This window comes from Hyperolius riggenbachi, chromosome 12, assembly GCF_040937935.1.
Source record: "Hyperolius riggenbachi isolate aHypRig1 chromosome 12, aHypRig1.pri, whole genome shotgun sequence".
NCBI classification, from domain to species: domain Eukaryota; kingdom Metazoa; phylum Chordata; class Amphibia; order Anura; family Hyperoliidae; genus Hyperolius; species Hyperolius riggenbachi.
Genome location: NC_090657.1, coordinates 98360333 through 98381927, shown reverse-complemented (window position 1 = coordinate 98381927; position 21595 = coordinate 98360333). Strand labels below are relative to the sequence as shown.

Here is a 21595-nt window from a genome sequence, read left to right as displayed (position 1 = left end):
TGGCGAGGTGATCAGGGCTGGGGTCTGAGGGCATTCTGAGGGTGTGGGCGGGTGATTGAGTGCCCTAGGGGCAGATAGGGGTCTAATCTGATAGGTAGCAGTGACAGGGGGTGATTGATGGGTAATTAGTGGGTGTTTAGGGTAGAGAACAGATGTAAACACTGCACTTGGGAGGTGATCGGACGTCGGATCTGCGGGCGATCTATTGGTGTGGGTGGGTGATCAGATTGCCCGCAAGGGGCAGGTTAGGGGCTTATTGATGGGTGGCAGTGACAGCGGGTGATTGATGGGCGGCAGTGACAGGGGGTGATTGATGGGTGGCAGTGACAGGGGGTGATTGATGGGTGATTGATAGGTGATTGACAGGTAATCAGTGGGTTATTACAGGGGAGAACAGATGTAAATATTGCACTGGCGAATTGATAAGGGGGGGTCTGAGGGCAATCTGAGCGTGTAGGCGGGCGATTGGGTGCCCGCAAGGGGCAGATTAGGGTCTGATCTGATGGGTAACAGTGACAGGTGGTGATAGGGGGTGATTGATGGGTAATTAGTGGGTGTTTAGAGGAGAGAATAGATGGAAACACTGCGCTTGGGTGGTGATCTGATGTCGGATCTGCGGGCGATCTATTGGTGTGGGTGGGTGATCAGTTTGCCCGCAAGGGGCAGGTTAGGGGCTGATTGTTGGGTGGCAGTGACAGGGGGTGATTGATGGGTGATAGGTGATTGGCAGGTGATTGACAGGTGATCAGTGGGTTATTACAGGGAAGGCCAGATGTAATTAATGCACTGGCGAATTTATAAGGGGGGGGGGGGGGGGTCTGAGGGCAATCTGAGCGTGTGGGCGGGTGATTGGGTGCCCGCAAGGGGCAGATTAGGGTCTGATCTGATAGGTAACAGTGACGGTTGGTGATAGGGGGTGATTGATGGGTAATTAGTGGGTGTTTAGAGAAGATAACAGATGTAAACAATACATTTGGGAGGTAATCTGACGGCGGGTTTGCGGGCGATCTAATGGTGTGGGTGGGTGATCAGATTGCCCGCAAGGGGCAGGTTAAGGGCTGATTGATGGGTGGCAGTGACAGGGGGTGATTGATGGGTGATAGGTGATTGGCAGGTGATTGACAGGTGATCAGTGGGTTATTACAGGGAAGAACAGATGTAATTAATGCACTGGTGAATTGATAAGGGGGTGTCAGAGGGCAATCTGAGCGTGTGGGCGGGTGATTGGGTGCCCGCAAGGGGCAGATTAGGGTCTGATCTGATAGGTAAAAGTAACAGGTGGTGATAGGGGGTGATTGATGGGTGATTGATGGGTAATTAGTGGGTGTTTAGAGGAGAGAATAGATGTAAACAATGGATTTTGGAGGTGATCTGATGTCGGATCTGCGGGCGATCTATTGGTGTGGGGGGGTGATCAGATTGCCCGCAAGGGGCAGGTTAGGGGCTGATTGATGGGTGGCAGTGACAGGGGGTGATTGACGGGTGATTGACGGGTGATTGACAGGTGATCAGGGGGGATAGATGCATACAGTACATGGGGGGGGGGGTCTGGGGAGAATCTGAGGGGTGGGGGATGATCAGGAGGGAGCGGGGGGCAGGGGGGGGATAAAAAAAAAATAGCGTTGACAGATAGTGACAGGGAGTGATTGATGGGTGATTAGGGGGGTGATAGGGTGCAAACAGGGGTCTGGGGGGTGGGCAGGGGGGGGTCTGATGGGTGCTGTGGGCGATCTGGGGCAGGGGGGGGGGGAAATCAGTGTGCTTGGTGCAGTCTAGGGTGGCTGCAGCCTGCCCTGGTGGTCCCTCGGACATTGGGACCACCAGGGCAGGAGGCAGCTTGTATAATACACTTTGTAAACATTACAAAGTGTATTATACACTTTGTATGCGGCGATCGTCGGGTTAACATCCCGCCGGCGCTTCCGTATGGCCGGCGGGTGAGCGGCGGAGGCGGAGGATCGCGTCACTGATGACGCGATCGCTCCGCCCATGCCCCTTCAAGGACCGCCGCCAATTGTCAATACGGCGGTCTTTGCGGGGTGCACTTCCCGGCCGCCAATTGTACATACGGCGGTCGGGAAGTGGTTAAGTAGCTAGTTTAAAATGCAGAATTGGTTTGTGTCCAATGGGAAAAACTTTGATTATTGCCAATTACAATATATTCAGCACAACATGCATTAAAAAAGCAGCAAAAAACAAAACTTAAACTTTTACTAAGGCTTTAAAGGACAACTGACATGAGAGGAATATGGAGGCTGACCTATTTATTTCCTTCTAAACAATTTGTTTCTTGGCAGTCCTGCTGATCTATTTGGCTGCAGTAGTGTCTGAATTACACCAGAAACAAGCATACAGCTAATCTAGTCAGATCTGACAATAATGTCATTACACCTGATCTGCTGGATGCATGTTCAAGGTCTATGGCTAAAAGTATTAAAGGCAGAGGATCAGCAAGATAGCCAGGCAACTTGTATTGTTTAAAAGGAAATAAATATGGCAGCCTACTTATCTCTCTCATTACAGTTGTTCTTGAAGTATTCAGCTTGTTCAATAAGCCCCTTTCTTTCTTTTCATTTAAAGCGTATCTGAAGTCCGTTTTACCACTATAAACTTTTGTATAGGTATGTGCCTTTATGGCTGACATACCTTTCTGGTCAGTCCCTTTGCTGTTTCTGCTGCCCAGTCCCTTTATTTCTTGGTAATGGTATTTGATAAGCAAGTCACATATAAAGGACGAGAAAGAGTCTGACCACTGTCACTGCCATTTCCACCCAATCTCCGCCTTCTTGCCACCCTTTTCCTGCCCATTTCAGGTGCACTCCCATCCCTCTTTCCTTTTAAATGTGCATGCCAGCTCAGAATGCATAGAAGGAGCTGGGATGCACGGCAGCTTTAGGTTTGAGCATGCAGCTTTTTTGCACAAATGAAACTAATGCACATGCATGAATAGCCAAACTGTGCATGCCCATTATCAGGCTAGCTTGTGCATGGAGATGGCAGAGGTATGCATGGAAACAGTCACAATAAGCTGACCTGGACGGAGCAGTGCTTTTTAGCGCTGCTAGATTTGGGTGCAGCCAGCGCCTCCATAGACTACAATAGGAATCATTCCTATTGCAGCGCTTAGTGAGTAACGTCGGCTCTGTCAGGAGACGGAGCCGAGGTTGCTTAAAACATAATAATTCGGCCTCCAGAAATCGCTGAAAGCCGAATTATTTCATTCCCCCACTATCCATGGCGGCCTGGAGGGGGAATAGTAATTAAATCGGCCCGGACTTGTGCAGAAGCAGGATCAGCCATATACCGCTGTATCCTGCGCCCAAGTCTACCGGCGCCGATTTCAAATGTACTCGACCTGGAAGCTACATCGGCACCATATTAAAAACGGAGGACCTAGGTATAGCAGCAGTACTGACAGTTGTATATATAAGGGAGATAAATACATACAACACAGAGGCATTCTATTTGACTTGGACCCAGACTTGTACTAGTTTTTACTGTTTTGATTGCCTGATGAAGCTGGATATAACCTGCAAAACACGTTGCATGGTGGAGTACTTACATAAACGGTACCTTTGTTGAACTTTGATCGACACAGTCTCTGTTTTACTTGTTGGGGAGGTAAGCCCACCACTGCCCTGTTTTTTTTTTTTTTTTAAGTTTTTACTCTGTCCTGACAACTCTGTTCAAGCTTCTCTTCAAATAGGTACATGTAAGGGAGGGGTATGTAAACTGATCATGGTGTATGTTTATTTCAAAAAGGACTCCCAACTTCAGGTTTGCTTTAAGCAAGACATTTTTGTAGGTAACTTAATTGAAACCGATCCATAGTTTGAAATGTACAGAATAGTTTGTCTCAGCTGGCGTTTCCATAGGCACCCAACACTCAGACTTAAATTCAGGGCAGCCAATCTAATTTTTCTCAGGCACTGGTCATCTCGCAGCAACTGAAAAACTTGTTTTGTGGTAAAGAAAAAAAAATCCCTGCTGGTTGAATGAACATGCCAAATAGCTTGTTTCCAAAGACTTTTATTTCATGGCCGTGGGGCCCTTATTTATATTCATTTCACTCGCCACAAGTGACCACCCCCTGAATTTGTGTCTGTCAGAGGCCCTTACAGAACATCTGCTGCACATATAATGTTGCCTGTTTGCTGAACTCCTCTTTTATTTCTGTTTATTGGTGAGGGTTCTGCCTTATCTGCAGCCTGCCAGGTGTTCCATTACTGTGTGGTTGCAAGAGCCCATAAATAATAGAATACTTTGTAGTAGGTGCATTCTGGGGCCTCTTCACTTAATGTTTGATAAAGAAGGAGGTGGTTGTTTATGCAGCCTTCCTATGCATAGCTCAGGCTTCAAAGGCCAAGTCCAGGCAAAAACAAAAAATAAATATTCATCTGTTGTTGTCGCTACTGTTTAAGTTTTACTTCTGTGTTTAGTGATAATATGCTGCTAAAATAACGGTAAAATGACCTATATTTTACTGCTTTATTATAATTATATTATATTGGTAATCTCTTATTTTTAATCTTTTTATATTTTACTATTGCTTAACCTCATAGAGAACCCTCTTTCTACCAATGCCTTAGACCCAGCCCCTGGTGGGGCATAACCTTAAAGAGTCTCAGAGATGAGTCTTCCTGCTGTTCTTTACTTACCCGGGGCTTCCTCCAGCCCTGTAAGCATGGATGTGTCCCTCGCCAACCTCCCGCAGTCCTCCCTTCAGGCGTAGTCAATTCCCGGTACACGGCTCAGCCAGGGCCTTCTGCGCAGAAGGTCAGCCGCTGATGTCACTGAGCCACTTACCGGTGAAGATTGCGCCTGAACGGAGGCACTCAGGAGGATGGCGAGGGACACATCCATGCTAATGGGGCTGGAGGAAGCCCCGGGTAAGTACAAAAAAACAGCAGGAAGACTCATCTGAGTCTCTTTAACTCCCCCCCCCCCCCCCCCCCCCCCCCAGGGTGGCTCCCCTCTCACAGTCCTCACACTAAAGACCCCGCCTCCTAACCTCTGATATTCTTGTGACAATTTTGAAATGTTGCCGCAATTAGCAGCTATAAAATGGTAAATAGCAGCTATAGACCTCAGGCGCTTCCACGCTCCCAAATTACTGTTTATAGTCACCTGTCACAGCTTTTAACATTGCTTCCTATGGAGCCCTGTGCTGCACAGGAAGAAGGGGGAAGACTCATTAGGATCCAGAGGCTTCCTCTCCCAAGGTAAGTACCCACAAGGGCAACTTTTCTTTTTTATATTACAGATAGTTTTTAATCCCAATCCACCAAAAGTACCCATAGATGTGGAAGAGCGCATTTGAACTTTACATGCTCAAATGACCAAACCACTCAATACCAGAAAAATAAATCACTTGTGCACAAGTGCCTCTTTTTACTGGGCAAGTGTGGTTCTGGAACTCGATGTCTGCATCCATAGCTTACGTTGCTTCTGGTTGGCTGGGGGAAAAAAGGCCTGAATAGGGTAACATGGATATCTTCATGCAAGTGTATAATACACTATAGCATACAGCAGTGGTTCATAAACTTTTTCAGGCAATGGTTCCCAGGACTTCATACTGTAATGAAGTCCTAGGCGATGTGGCTGCAGCACATATCCCTCATTACCCACGTGGAAACATTCACTGGCATTACTATATTGATTTCTTTCTATACACTTTATACAGAGACAACATGCAACTCTCTCCTATACCAGAATAGAAAATTTATTCCATATAAACAAATAAGTGGACTGAGCCATCCATTGTGAACTCTTCTTGTACGTACTACAGCATCATTTCCTTGTTTATAGGTTTCTTCTTCCTCCCTTGTGAATGAATCTCCATGTTGATGTCCTGTCAAACTGCACAAACAAAATACCCGCGCCCCTGTATAACAGCCCATGCAATAATACAATCCGCTTACTGTAGCAATTCAGAACACAAATTTATAGGGAACATTTAATTTTAAAGGATAACTACATTTTTAAAGGCAATTTGCTTAGCCAAAGACAGCTTACTGTAGTCTATATTTGAAAGTATCCAGTATTTCAAATGAGCTGGTTTTTTTCCTGGTCTAACAGGATTGCTGCAAATCGTTCAAGTGACTACAAGCAGATTACCTTACCTCTAGTCCTGCCTTTTAAATGGAATCTGGAATATATAGGAGTTTGTTCTTGGCTCATCCTTTTATTTTTTTAAATGCATATAACATTTCAGTACTGATAAATGCAACCGGGTTCTTGAAAAGACTTTTACATACATTGGTTAAAAGTCATTTAAAACGTCCGATGAACGACAGATATCTCCATATTGAACAACAATTAGTATTCAAAATGTAGCCAAAAGACGTTAAATGTGGAGGACAAGTGACCGATATCGCATATTCTGCCAGATCCAACTGGCGGATCAGTTCAGACAACTATTGTGTTCAGTGTCATTCATACCACATTGTTACGGGACGTGTGCATATGTCATGTGAAATCTTGCTTGCACACGCACTGTTTACTTGTCATAATCATTTGAAATATTGTGTGTGTGTGTGTACAAAATTGTACTTATTTATTTATTTGCAGAGTAATGTCATTTGAGCGACATCACTCATTTGTGTTTACAGACCTAACGATTAGGCAGTGAGTGACTGCAGTCATGATCAGCACCCACACAAAGAGTTTTTATAAATAAATCCAGGATTATTTTTTATTAAGTCCTTGCTGTGGATGCTGTATGTCACTGTAATAGCACAAACTCTACTTCTGTAACCTTTCGCAGCTACATTCTGATATGACCCAGAAGATGGCTGCACTTAATATCATACACTTTAAAAATAATAATAAAAAATGATCCAGTCCAGGTTTTCTGGATCACATATGCTCGCCATTGTCTCTAGCAGTGTGTGAGATTTGGTCGTTACTGTAATTAGAGATGTCCAGAGCGTTTTGCGGCGAACTTTAAGTGGTTCGCGTTCGCCGGTGAAGGCGAACTTTTGCGGAAGTTCGATTCGCCCCATAATGCTCCATTGAGCAGAACTTTGACCCTCTACATCACAGTCAGCAGGCACATTGTCACCAATCAGACTACACTTACTCTTGGAGCCCCACCCCCCCTTATAAAAGGCAAGGTTCTCCTGTCGTCTTACTCACTCGTCTGCCTACAGTAATTAATTAAAGGACAGCTGCTGACAGACTCTCTTAGAGAGAGTTTAGTTAGGCTCTTGTAGGCTTGTTCCTAGCTGATTGTTATTCCTTATATTACCCCTCCTCCCTCTCTCCCGTCCTTCCTTCTCCCTCCTTCACTCACTCCCTCCTCCCGGAGGGAGGAGGGTATCATCTTCCAGGGAATTATAGTATTTCAAAAGCCAGCTTACATACCGTGGCTGGGAATTGAACCCAGGTCGCAGCGTGTGGTAGGTTACTCACTTAACCACTATACCACCAACACTACATGCTGAAGCCAGCCTAGCATGTACCATTATGATCAATCCAAGAGAAAAATTAGCTTAATGATTTGTAGCATGTCAAAAGCCAACTCACATTGGCTGGGAATTGAACCCAGGCTGGGCTGGGAATTGAACCCAGGACTCAGTGTGTGGTAGCTAACTGACTTAACCACTATACCATCAACACTGCATGCTGAAGCCAGTCTAGCATGTACCATTATGATCAATCCAAGAGAAAAATTAGCTTGCTTAACAATTTGTAGCATGTCAAAAGCCAACTCACATTGGCTGGGAATAGAACCCAGGCCTACCGCTCTGTAGGCTGCTATCCTAACTATTATACCACCAACACTACATGCTGAAACTTCTTGGAGCAGACTTACTTCCTCCCTCCAAAAGACACACATACATCCCCATAAAATCATTCAACAACAGTCTGTGTGGCACAATTGGTTAGTGCGTTTGGCTGTTAACTGCAAGGTTGGTGGTTCAAGCCCACCCGGGCATGGCCTGGCCTTGCCTTTTGTGTTCAACAGTTGTCTGAAGAAATCCCCAGATAGCCAGGTAGATTCATATCTCTCTCTCTCTCTCTCTCTCTCTCTCTCTCTCTCTCTCTCTCTCTCTCTCTCTCTCTCACGGATGGTCACCGCTTTCCGCGGAATTGTATTTTCCGCAATTTAAGGCGGAAATTGGTCATTCCGTTTCGTTTGGTCGGAACGGAATTGCTTTTTCAATCTGGCGGAATTCCGAAATTGCCTGTAAAATTCTGCCAATATCCGTTGATGGGTTTAAGCTGAAAATTCACTTCAATGGCATCAAGTCCTAGAGAGAGAGAGCTAATTTTTCTCTTGGGTATATCACAATGGTACATGCTAGGCTGGCTTCAGCATGTAGTGTTGTTGGTGGTATAGTGGTTAACTGAGTTACCTACCACACATTGAGATCTGGGTTCAATTCCCAGCCACGGTATGTAAGCTGGCTTTTGAAATAGTACAATTCTGTGGATTAAGCAAGCTAATTTTTCTCTTGGATTGATCATAATGGTACATGCTAGGCTGGCTTCAGCATGTAGTGTTGTTGTTGGTGTAGTGGTTAAGTACCACACACTGAGACCTCTGTTCAATTCCCAACCAATGTGAGTTGGCTTTTGACATGCTACACATCCTTAAGCAACCTAATTTTTCTCTTTGATTGATCATAATGGTACATGCTAGGCTGGCTTCAGCATGTAGTGTTGGTGGTGGTATAGTGGTTAAGTGAGTTACCTACCACACATTGAGACCTGGGTTCAATTCCCAGCCCAGCCTGGGTTCAATTCCCAGCCACGGCATGTAAGCTGGCTTTTGAAATACTACAATTCCCTGGAGGAGGGAGAGAGGGAAGAGGGATTCCTGATGTAATAAAGCAGTGTAGGCCTGCAATTGAACATTCAATGAGATTTCTGACCTTAAAACACTGCTTTGTAGTAAATACAGATTTTTTTTCTGGGACTTTTGATGTGTATTTCACTCAGCCATGTCTTCCTCCAGGTATTAGACCCCTTGAAACATCTTTTCTATCATTTTTGCAGTCAGCAGAAATTTTTCAAATTTTTTTAAGTTCGCCTCCCCATTGAAGTCTATTGCGGTTCGCGAAAGTTTGCGTGAACCGAAAGTTTGCGAGCGGTGTTTGCGAACCGAAAATCGGAGATTCGCGTCATCTCTAACTGTAATGTCCCAGTACTGAATAATCCCTTGCTGTTAAATATTGGTGCTTGCTGTTGGCCAGTTAGATGAGGAGCCATTGTCATCCAATGGGCTTGTGTGTAACACATATCTCTTTCGTATGAACACACAAGCGCGCTTCTGTCTGCTTTTCTGCAACTCATCAATGTCACAGAGTGATGTTGCTGAAAAGTGGACAGACCTACTTCTTAATTGTATAATTTTACATATATTTTAAATTTTAAGATTTTTGTGACAGAGGTCCTTTTTTTAAAGCTGTCGGCAGCACATTTCACTGTCATTATTGACTTGGCATTATAATTGTGATTAACTATATTGAGTATCAATCAAAATCAAATCTTTCCAACAGTAAAGCAACCCTGTTCATTAGCAGTGTTAAGGGATCTGCTGAATCAACTCTGCCTGTATCTGGACACGTTTGGCTCACTGATTAAAGCATTATCTCATATTGCAAAACTAGAAGTGATATGAGAGTTCACTTACTGTGGAAAACTCGCAGCTGGCGGTGATCAACCCAGATTTCTCTGCACTTGTAGAGCTCCCAGATCACTGGATGCAAGGAGGCCTCAAATTTCCTGACTTGCTGCTAAGAATTGACCGATTTTAATGTGCAAGCATGTAACAGTTCAGTGTAAGAGGCCGAGGTGATGAGCTGTCATCTGTGGGGCTTTAGTGCTGGAGGGGGCTGCTAGATAGTAAAGCGGAGGCTGTCCTGTATAACATGTCTATGAGAAGACTCTCAATGTGCACAGAAATCAGGCTAGGGATTTTTTTTATGTAAGTAGATTGCATTGCAACTTGACATGCCGCCATTTAGTGCAAGTGAGGCATAACAGTGTGATTTAAAAAAAAAAAAATTGCATTGACACATGCGGGTTTTCCTGTGTTTGCTGTGTGCGCCTTTGTCATACCCATTTGTGTTTTTCCCTTGCGTCCAGAAGATTAAAATGCAGCATATGCCACTTTAAATTCAATGCAGTACAAAAAAACGCAAAGCATTGGTCTGAAAAATTAAAATTACATGTGGACATGAAAACAAAAGTGCAAACGCAGTGTGAAAGAAACATAGTGGCTTTTTGTTGTGCATTAATGCTGACGGGATCCGTGCACTATACCTACATGGGGAAGTGTTCATCTCAGGCCTGGGAGGGCGGTACTTTACTCTGAGGACAATAAGAACGACTTCCTGTGTATGGAGGCAGGGTCTTAGACCTGTCTCGGATCCACTAGTCCCCTGAATAAAATACTGTTCTCGCAATAAAATCATTACAGGTTGCTGAACAGGCTGTCCCTCATGTGCCTCATGGACATGTCGCTATGTCCCCTGTCTTTCACAAACCACTTGTATTCTTCAGCTTCCTCATAACCACCTAGCTCCACCCTACATGTTTCGCCATGCACTGATGACTCATCAGGGAGGCCTACGGGCAACAGTGTGTGTGTGTATATATATATGTGTGTACTCCCTTTTAGAAAGCGTGTCAGATGCAGGTGTCCTTTCCAGTTGGCAGAGAGCAAGTTGGCAGCCCTAATGGCACAGAGACAGCACAACCTGAAGCTCTGGCCATCAGAGTTGGATACAAATGGCCTTAGTGAAACAATGTTGGCATCAAGAACTTGGAAGAGATGAGATCAAGCAAAGGAATTATTTGGCATTAATAAAGGGCAAACAGCTCTCTCTCCACTGGATAATACTGTTTATAAGTGCGGTTGCTCAGTTGAGGTGAGGTGTCTGTTTTATGTATGAGTGTTATAAAAATACACATCAGTAATCTCACCCGGCTAGTTTTGGTGAGCACCCAGCTATCAGCTTACTTCAACCTATGCTGTACGCAAAGTTACACAGAAAAGCGCCAGCCCTGCATTCTCTCATCGCGCCCCACCCGGCTACTTTTTCATGCCACCTGGCTGCAATAAAAATCTGGGGAGAACACTGCGCATGATACATATAAATGAATAAAATACAGACCACTTTATCCAGTATCTACAGATACCTGGGTGTAGCGGACCTGGTGTTTTGGCTCACTGAGATTTATAGCAGTTTCCTTGTGATATGATGACTGTCTGCTTTCCTCAGAGTGTACAAGGAATAGCCTCTAGCTGTTCTGAAAAACAATACTGGATTTATCATAATGAATTGTTTTTTCCTGGTCTTGTTGCAGGCATTATCCCAAACAGTCCTTCACCACGGTGGCAGACACTCCAGAAAACCTCCGCTTGAAGCAGCAGAGTGAGCTCCAAAGCCAGGTAATGTTTACAATGTAGCACTAAAACTTTCTTCTACAAAAAGTAACAGCAATGTCAAAGAAATGCGCAGTTTATGTACATAATTGTGAACTATTTCAACAACTAAAAAATGTGTTGCTCTGGTTGCCCTAAAAGTAATTTTAGGAGTATAAATACAATTTTTTATCTCATCAGTTTATTTTCACCTTGGGTTCACATTAACTTTATATTTTTCTTATCTCCCCTCTCAGCTAACACTTAAAGGAGTCAACAGGCGAAAATGGATAAAATAAGTGGTACTTACCGGGGGCTTCCTCCAGCCCCAAGCTCCCAGCATGTCACTCGACGCAGCTCTGCCTTCAGCCGTTCGCCGCAGCTCCGTCCCGGTCCCCGGCGATGACAGAGCAACCTCCAGGTCGGCCTGTACTGCGCCTGCGCGAGCGGCGCTGTCAATCACCGCCACGTGGGCCGGAGCGGACTGCGCAGTCCGCTCCGGCCCATGTGGCGGTGATTGACAGTGCCGCTCGCGCAGGCGCAGTACAGGCCGACCTGGAAGTCGCTCTGATGTCATCACCGGGGACCAAGACGGAGCTGCGACAAATGGCTGTGGGGAGAGCTACGGCGAGGGACATGGTGGGAGCTTGGGGCTGGAGGAAGCCCCCGGTAAGTACCACTTATTTTATCCATTTTCGCCTGATGACTCCTTTAAGCCTTCTACATGCTTAACTAAAAGGAAACCAGAGCCGAGTTTAACTAAACGTTTTATACATACCTGGGGGCTTCCTCCAGCCCCATGTGCATAGATCGCTTCCACGCCACCGTCCTCATTCTTCTCCCTCTTCGGTACCGGGCTCCCTAACTTCAGCCAGTCGCGAGCAGTCTGCGCTAAAAGAAGTGCACCCTCTGCATCTCTTCAGCAGCTTATTTTGCGCAGACTGGCAGAGAAGACTGAGGACAGCGACATGGGAGCGATCTGAGCGCATGGGGCTGGGGGAAGCACCCAGGTATGTATAAAACTTTGTAAAACTCAGCTCTGGTACACTTTAAGTCAGCAGAGGCTTTCCTTTTCAGCAGCCAATCGTGTGTACGGCACCCGATGGCCAATTCGCGAGCGGTCCGCCGGACTGATCTACCCAAGCCTTTCCCCGCCCGTATGCATGTGCGCCTCCTCGTCCTTGTGTTGTAAACATGTAGAGTATTGTTCTGTAGGTTGCAATATACACTTTAACCACTTTGTCCTCCTTAAGGTAGTTATACGTCAAGGAAGGACATGCGCGCTCTGCGGCCGTTTGCACGAGTGTACGCGTGCTCCTGGCCGCGGAATCGTTAGATCAGGAATCAATGAATCGGGCTATGGTGCCCGATCACTGATTCCTCTCCCCCGCAGAAAAAGCGACAGCTTTGGTTTTTCTGACTCCTATGTCCCTCTAAGCCAGGGGTCTCAAACTCAATTTACCTGGGGGGCCGCAGGAGGCAAAGTCAGGATGAGGCTGGGCCGCATAAGGAATTTCACAATCGCGGCGCATTGCAGCCTCTGCCCGCCCCTCTCACTTTTCCTTCAGAGAGGGGCGGGGAGAGGCGGCGATTGACGTCAGGAGGGGCAGAGCTGAAGCTGAAAGAGCTCTGCCCCTTCCAGGAAATGCTGGCAGATTGCCCCCCGGGCGATTTGGGGGCTCTGCAGCCCTCGTTTAGCGGCGGGGATGCGGCGGATTACTTGGGAGCACTGAAGCGAACTATAAGGAAGCTTTTGCCGGCGAGGGCCACAAAATATTGTATCAAGGGCCGCGAGTTTGAGACCCCTGCTCTAAGCGTACATTGTATGCTTAGTGACGTCATGTAAACAAACTCACGGTTGCCATCTTGTGGCCAAAAAGTAAAACTACATCTAAAAGTAAAAAACAATTAAAATGCACATATATTTCCCCAAATAAAACACGATTTACATCCCACCCTCCCAAAAATACCCACATAAACTGTTTAATAAAAAAAGACAAAAAACATTACAATAAAAAAACAAACACATAAATATTTACCTAAGGGTCTAAACTTTTTAAATATCTATGTAAAGATGAAATATTTCTATATATATATATTTTTTTTATAAGCTTGTAAATAGTGACGGATGCAAAACGGAAAAAATGCTCTTTTATTTACAAATAAAATATTGTCGCCATACATTGTGATAGGGACATAATTTAAACGGTGAAATAACCGGGAAAAATGGGCCAATACAATACGTGGGTTTTAATTATGGAGGCATGTATTATTTTAAAACTATAATGGCCAAAAACTGAGAAATAATTTTTCCGTTTTTTTTCTTATTCTTACTGTTAAAATGCATTTACAGTAAGGTAGCTCTTAGCAAAATGTACCACCCAAAGAAAGCCTAATTGGTGGTGGAAAGAACAAGATATAGATCAGTTCATTGTGATAAGTAGTGATAAAGTTATAGGCTAATGAATGGGAGGTGAACATTGCTCGGATGCATAAAGTGAAAACGACTGAGGGCTTAAGTGGTTAATAGCAAAGTCAGTAGTCCTTTTTGGAGTGGCCTTGCCTCCTACTATTACTTCTAGGAGAAGGTATGGCCTACGGACCAGTCACACTGTTTTTTGGATAATACTTTTTTTTGTCACTTGCTAATCCGGCACCTGTCCCCCCTCGGCTCCAGAACGATAAAGTGATCAATTTTGCGCACTTTTAATTGGAAAATTGATAGTTTTAACGATTGGGTGCACTTTGGACATGTACACACGATGCAGATTCCCATCCATTCACCTGTCGACCGGGCATGAAATTGCATCGTGTACCCAGCATAACATGCCTCCCCTCCAAGAAGTGACTGGTGGCCAGGCTGCTATGATAATCCTTCAGAAGATGGTGGTCAGGCCTGTAAGCCCCAGAATGAGTTGAGTTAGCTGAAACCATACTTAATGGGGCTGAAGGGAGAAATAACGTAATTAAATAAAATTGTGAATAGGGTTTAGGCTAACAATTTCTGGATTTATGTTAGTACAGTTGCAGACTGAGGTTGTGTTTTTGTTATAGACTAGTCGCAGCCTATTCACCTGAGTAGTGTGAAGGTATGCACTGAATGCCCCCCAGGGGGTTCTTACAATGTGACTAGTGAGGGCTTTCACAATTTACCTACAGCTATGTCTACAATGCTACAAAAAAAACTCCTGCCTACATTCCTGTGCATGTTTTGTGGGCTTAAGTATGCTGGAGGCTTCTCTGCTTCAGCTGGCTGGCGTATTGTTATGGCAAGTACTGTTATGGCAAGCTTATTAAAGCTCTTAAAATTAAAGATTGATATCTTCCTAAAAACACTTTCAGTGAAAGCTGTATGTAAAATAGTAGTAATAATCAGTAGTTCAGGGGAGACTGGCTGCTGATAGCAAGGTGAAGTTGAGCTCTTGAGATCTCTTATTGGATAGTGAATTGACCTATTACTTTAGAAACCAATAGGGAGGCTTCAGAGGATTTGGGGGGGGGGGGGGGGGTTGCTTCTGGAACCTGTATCCCTGAACTGCCAATCCTTTTGCGTATTCTCATCGTGCTGAGTTTGTACTGCCCAGATATGTTGTGGCAACTATAGGTTTAAATATGAATAGAGCAAATTCTGCCATCAAAAGTACCTTAACAAGGGCAGTTTTATTGTATGGAATCACTAACAGGAAGGCAGCCATACAAAGGAAAACCTTTCCTCTGTTATGCTGGGAATACACCATCATTGTTTTTCAGCAGATAGATGGTTCGATAGATAATTTCCGACATGTCTGATCTCATTTTCGATCGTGTTTCGGATCGATTTCTCATAAAAGTGAATGGAAATTGATAAGAAAAGATAACAAAATTGATTGAAAATAAGATCGGACAATAAATTTACTGACAAATCTCATCGTGTATTCCCAACATTAGGCTTGGTTCATATTACAATGCAAAACGGACCTTCTTTAATCCTTTTTGCCGGATCGCAACCCAAAAAACGGACAGTCGACAGATCCTATGTTAATGGCATCTGTTCACACTTGTCAGTTCAAATCCGACCTGCATGATTTCTCCCAACAGCAGCTGTATTTCCCACTTAACATAAAGTGCCATTACTTTTGCAGAGATTCTAGCACTTTTCAGATGGCCTGACTCTATTAAAATGATGATCAGCTTAACTACTTCCCGACCGCCGTATAGACAAATGGCGGCCGGGAAGCAGACGCCGCAAGGACCGCCGTATTGACAAAATGCGGCGGTCCTTGTTTGGGCATGGGCGGAGCGATCGCGTCATCCGTGACGCGATCCTCCGCCTCCGCCTGTCGCCGCTCACTCGCCGCAACATCCCGCCGGCCATACGGAAGCGCCGGCGGGATGTTAACCCGACGATCGCCGCATACAAAGTGTATAATACACTTTGTAATGTTTACAAAGTGTATTATACAGGCTGCCTCCTGCCCTGGTGGTCCCAGTGTCCGAGGGACCACCAGGGCAGGCTGCAGCCACCCTAGTCTGCACCAAGCACACTGATTTTCTCCCCCCCCCGCCCCAGATCGCCCACAGCACCCATCAGACCCCCCCCCTGCCCACCCCCCAGACCCCTGTTTGCACCCAATCACCCCCCTAATCACCCATCAATCACTCCCTGTCACTATCTGTCAATGCTATTTTTTTTAATACCCCCCCCCCCCCCCTGCCCCCTGCTCCCTCCTGATCACCCCCCAACCCCCCAGATTCTCCCCAGACCCCCCCCAGACCACCCCCCCCAATGTACTGTATGCATCTATCCCCCCTGATCACCTGTCAATCACCCGTCAATCACCCATCAATCACCCCCTGTCACTGCCACCCATCAATCAGCCCCTAACCTGCCCCTTGCGGGCAATCTGATCACCCCCCCACACCAATAGATCGCCCGCAGATCCGACATCAGATCACCTCCCAAATCCATTGTTTACATCTATTCTCTCCTCTAAACACACACTAATTACCCATCAATCACCCATCAATCACCCCCTATCACCACCTGTCACTTTTACCTATCAGATCAGACCCTAATCTGCCCCTTGCGGGCACCCAATCACCCGCCCACACGCTCAGATTGCCCTCAGACCCCCCCTTATCAATTCACCAGTGCATTCATTACATCTGTTCTTCCCTGTAATAACCCACTGATCACCTGTCAATCACCTGCCAATCACCTATCACCCATCAATCACCCCCTGTCACCCCCTGTCACTGCCACCCATCAATCAGCCCCTAACCTGCCCCTTGCGGGCAATCTGATCACCCACCCACACCATTAGATCGCCCGCAAACCCGCCGTCAGATTACCTCCCAAATGTATTGTTTACATCTGTTATCTTCTCTAAACACCCACTAATTACCCATCAATCACCCCCTATCACTGTTACCTATCAGATCAGACCCTAATCTGCCCCTTGCGGGCACCCAATCACCCGCCTACACGCTCAGATTACCCTCAGACCCCCCCTTATCAATTCGCCAGGGCATTATTTACATCTATCCTTCCCTGTAATAACCCACTGATCACCTGTCAATCACCTGCCAATCACCTATCACCCATCAATCACCCCCTGTCACCCCCTGTCACTGCCACCCAACAATCAGCCCCTAACCTGCCCCTTGCGGGCAATCTGATTACCCACCCACACCAATAGATCGCCCGCAGATGCGACATCAGATCACCACCCAAGCGCAGCGTTTACTCTCCTCTAAACACCCACTAATTACCCATCAATCACCCATAAATCACCCCCTATCACCACCTGTCACTGTTACCCATCAGATCAGACCCTAATCTGCCCCTTGCGGGCACCCAATCACCCGCCTACTCGCTCAGATTACCCTCAGACCCCCCCTTATCAATTCGCCAGTGCAATATTTACATCTGTTCTCCCCTGTAATAACCCACTGATTACCTGTCAATCACCTATCAATCACCCATCAATCACCCCCTGTCACTGCCACCCATCAATCACCCCCTGTCACTGCCACCCATCAATCACCCGCTGTCACTGCCACCCATCAATCAGCCCCTAACCTGCCCCTTGCGGGCAATCTGATCACCCACCCACACCAATAGATCGCCCGCAGATCCGACGTCCGATCACCTCCCAAGTGCAGTGTTTACATCTGTTCTCTACAATAAACACCCACTAATTACCCATCAATCACCCCCTGTCACTGCTACCTATCAGATTAGACCCCTATCTGCCCCTAGGGCACTCAATCACCCGCCCACACCCTCAGAATGCCCTCAGACCCCAGCCCTGATCACCTCGCCAGTGCATTGCTTGCATCTATTCCCCCCTCTAATCACACCTTGAGACACCCATCAATCACCTCCTGTCACCCCCTAGCACACCTACCCATCAGATCAGGCCCTAATTTGCCCCGTGTGAGCTCCTGATCACTCGGCCAAACCCTCAGATCCCCCTCAGACCCCCTTCCGATCACCTCCCCAGTGCATTGATTGCATCTATTTTCCCCTCTAACCACCCCCTGAGACACCCATCAATCACCTCCTGTCACCCCCCTAGCACTCCTATCCATCAGATCAGGCCCAATACAACCTGTCATCTAAAAGGCCACCCTGCTTATGACCGGTTCCACAAAATTCGCCCCCTCATAGACCACCTGTCATCAAAATTTGCAGATGCTTATACCCCTGAACAGTCATTTTGAGACATTTGGTTTCCAGACTACTCACGGTTTTGGGCCCGTAAAATGCCAGGGCGGTATAGGAACCCCACAAGTGACCCCATTTTAGAAAAAAAGACACCCCAAGGTATTCTGTTAGGTGTATGACGAGTTCATAGAAGATTTTATTTTTTGTCAAAAGTTAGCGGAAATTGATTTTTATTGGTTTTTTTCCACAAAGTGTCACTTTCCGCTAACTTTTGACAAAAAATAAAATCTTCTATGAACTCACCATACTCCTAACAGAATACCTTGGGGTGTCTTCTTTCTAAAATGGGGTCACTTGTGGGGTTCCTATACTGCCCTGGCATTTTAGGGGCCCTAAACCGCGAGGAGTAGTCTAGAAAACAAATGCCTCAAAATGACCTGTGAATAGGACGTTGGGCCCCTTAGCGCACCTAGGCTGCAAAAAAGTGTCACATGTGGTACCGCCGTACTCAGGAAAAGTAGTATAATGTGTTTTGGGGTGTATTTTTACACATACCCATGCTGGGTGGGAGAAATTTCTATGTAAATGGACAATTGTGTGTAAAAAAATCAAACAATTGTCATTTACAGAGATATTTCTCCCACTTAGCATGGGTATGTGTAAAAATACACCCCAAAACGCATTATACTACTTCTCCTGAGTACGGCGGTACCACATGTGTGGCACTTTTTTACACCCTAAGTACGCTAAGGGGCCCAAAGTCCAATGAGTACCTTTAGGATTTCACAGGTCATTTTGCGACATTTGGTTTCAAGACTACTCCTCACGGTTTAGGGCCCCTAAAATGCCAGGGCAGTATAGGAACCCCACAAATGACCCCATTCTAGAAAGAAGACACCCCAAGGTATTCCGTTAGGGGTATGGTGAGTTCATAGAAGATTTTATTTTTTGTCACAAGTTAGCGGAAAAAGACACTTTGTGAAAAAAAACTATTAAAATCAATTTCCGCTAACTTGTGACAAAAAAATAAAAACTTCTATGAACTCACCATACTCCTAACGGAATACCTTGGGGTGTCTTCTTTCTAAAATGGGGTCATTAGTGGGGTTCCTATACTGCCCTGGCATTTTAGGGGCCCTAAACCGCGAGGAGTAGTCTTGAAACAAAAATGACCTGTGAAATCCTAAAGGTACTCATTGGACTTTGGGCCCCTTAGTGCAGTTAGGGTGCAAAAAAGTGCCACACATGTGGTATCGCCGTACTCGGGAGAAGTAGTATAATGTGTTTTGGGGTGTATTTTTACACATACCCATGCTGGGTGGGAGAAATACCTCTGTAAATGACAATCTTTTGATTTTTTTACACACAATTGTCCATTTACAGAGGTATTTCTCCCACCCAGCATGGGTATGTGTAAAAATACACCCCAAAACACATTGTACTACTTCTCCCGAGTATGGCGATACCACATGTGTGGCACTTTTTTGCACCCTAACTGCGCTAAAGGGCCCAAAGTCCAATGAGTACCTTTAGGATTTTACAGGTCATTTTGAGAAATTTCGTTTCAAGACTACTCCTCACGGTTTAGGGCCCCTAAAATGCCAGGGCAGTATAGGAACCCCACAAATGACCCCATTTTAGAAAGAAGACACCCCAAGGTATTCCGTTAGTAGTATGGCGAGTTCATAGAAGATTTTATTTTTTGTCACAAGTTAGCGGAAATTGATTTTAATTGTGTTTTTTCACAAAGTGTCATTTTCCGCTAACTTTTGACAAAAAATAAAATCTTCTATGAACTCACCATACTCCTAACGGAATACCTTGGGGTGTCTTCTTTCTAAAATAGGGTCATTTGTGGGGTTCCTATACTGCCCTGGCATTTTAGGGGCCCTAAACCGTGAGGAGTAGTCTTGAAACAAAATTTCTCAAAATGACCTGTGAAATCCTAAAGGTACTCATTGGACTTTGGACCCTTTAGCGCAGTTAGGGTGCAAAAAAGTGCCACACATGTGGTATCGCCGTACTCAGGAGAAGTAGTATAATGTGTTTTGTGGTGTATTTTTACACATACCCATGCTGAGTGGGAGAAAGATCTCTGTAAATGGACAATTGTGTGTAAAAAAAATTAACAAATTGTCATTTACAGAGATATTTCTCCCACCCAGCATGGGTATGTGTAAAAATACACCCCAAAACACATTATACTACTTCTCCTGAGTACGGCAATACCACATGTGTGGCACTTTTTTGCAGCCTAACTGCGCTAAGGGGTCCAAAGTCCAATGAGCACCTTTAGGCTTTACAGGGGTGCTTACAATTTAGCACCCCCCAAAATGTCAGGACAGTAAACACACCCCACAAATGACCCATTTTGGAAAGTAGACCCTTCAAGGTATTCAGAGAGGGGCATGGTGAGTCCGTGGCAGATTTCATTTTTTTTTGTCGCAAGTTAGAAGAAATGGAAACTTTTTTTTTTTTTTTTTTTCTCACAAAGTGTCTTTTTCCGCTTACTTGTGACAAAAAATAATATCTTCTATGAACTCACTATGCCTCTCAGTGAATACTTTGGGATGTCTTCTTTCCAAAATGGGGTCATTTGGGGGGTATTTATACTATCCTGGAATTCTAGCCCCTCATGAAACATGACAGGGGGTCAGAAAAGTCAGAGATGCTTGAAAATGGGAAAATTCACTTTTTGCACCATAGTTTGTAAACGCTATAACTTTTACCCAAACCAATAAATATACACTGAATGGGTTTTTTTTTATCAAAAACATGTTTGTCCACATTTTTCGCGCTGCATGTATACAGAAATTTTACTTTATTTGAAAAATGTCAGCACAGAAAGTTAAAAAAATCATTTTTTTGCCAAAATTCATGTCTTTTTTGATGAATATAATAAAAAGTAAAAATCGCAGGAGCAATCAAATAGCATCAAAAGAAAGCTTTATTAGTGACAAGAAAAGGAGCCAAAATTCATTTACGTGGTAGGTTGTATGAGCGAGCAATAAACCGTGAAAGCTGCAGTGGTCTGAATGGAAAAAAAGTGGCCGGTCCTTAAGGGGTAGAAAGCCCTAGGTCCTCAAGTGGTTAAAGGGAACCTCAGGTGAGAGGGATACATAGGCTGCCTTATTTATCTGCCTGGCAGTCCTCCTGATCCTGTCTCTCTAATGCTGGGAATACACGGTTCGTTTTTTAGGTGATTAGATGGTTCGATAATTTCCGACATGTCGATCTCCCTTTTGACTCTTTCGCCGCTCAATGTCTGATAAAGTGAATGGAAAAATAAGAGAATCGACTGCAGAATTGAGTGGCAAAAATTATCGAGAGGAGAATCGAGTGCCAGAAACGAACCGCGTATTCCCAGCATAATACTTTTAGCCATAGATTCTGAACAAGCATCTGCATATCAGGTAATCTGACTCAGATGTTTTACTGGATTAGCCATATGCTTGTTCCAGGGTTTTGACTCGGACACTACGTATGCCAGAAGATCAACAGGGCTGCCAGGCAACTGGCATTGTTTACAAGGAAATAAAATTGGCAGCCTCGATATCTCTCTCATCTCA

The 21595-nt window shown here is 45.2% G+C and overlaps 1 protein-coding gene across 1 annotated transcript in view; it reads left to right on the top strand.

The window, feature by feature from the left end:
* Positions 1–21595, top strand: part of LASP1 (LIM and SH3 protein 1) — a 117502-nt gene that overhangs the window by 77090 nt on the left and 18817 nt on the right. The window contains exon 3 of the mRNA XM_068263416.1: positions 11320–11404. Within this exon, the coding sequence (XP_068119517.1) occupies positions 11320–11404 (85 nt within the window). The remainder of the gene's footprint in view (positions 1–11319; positions 11405–21595) is intronic.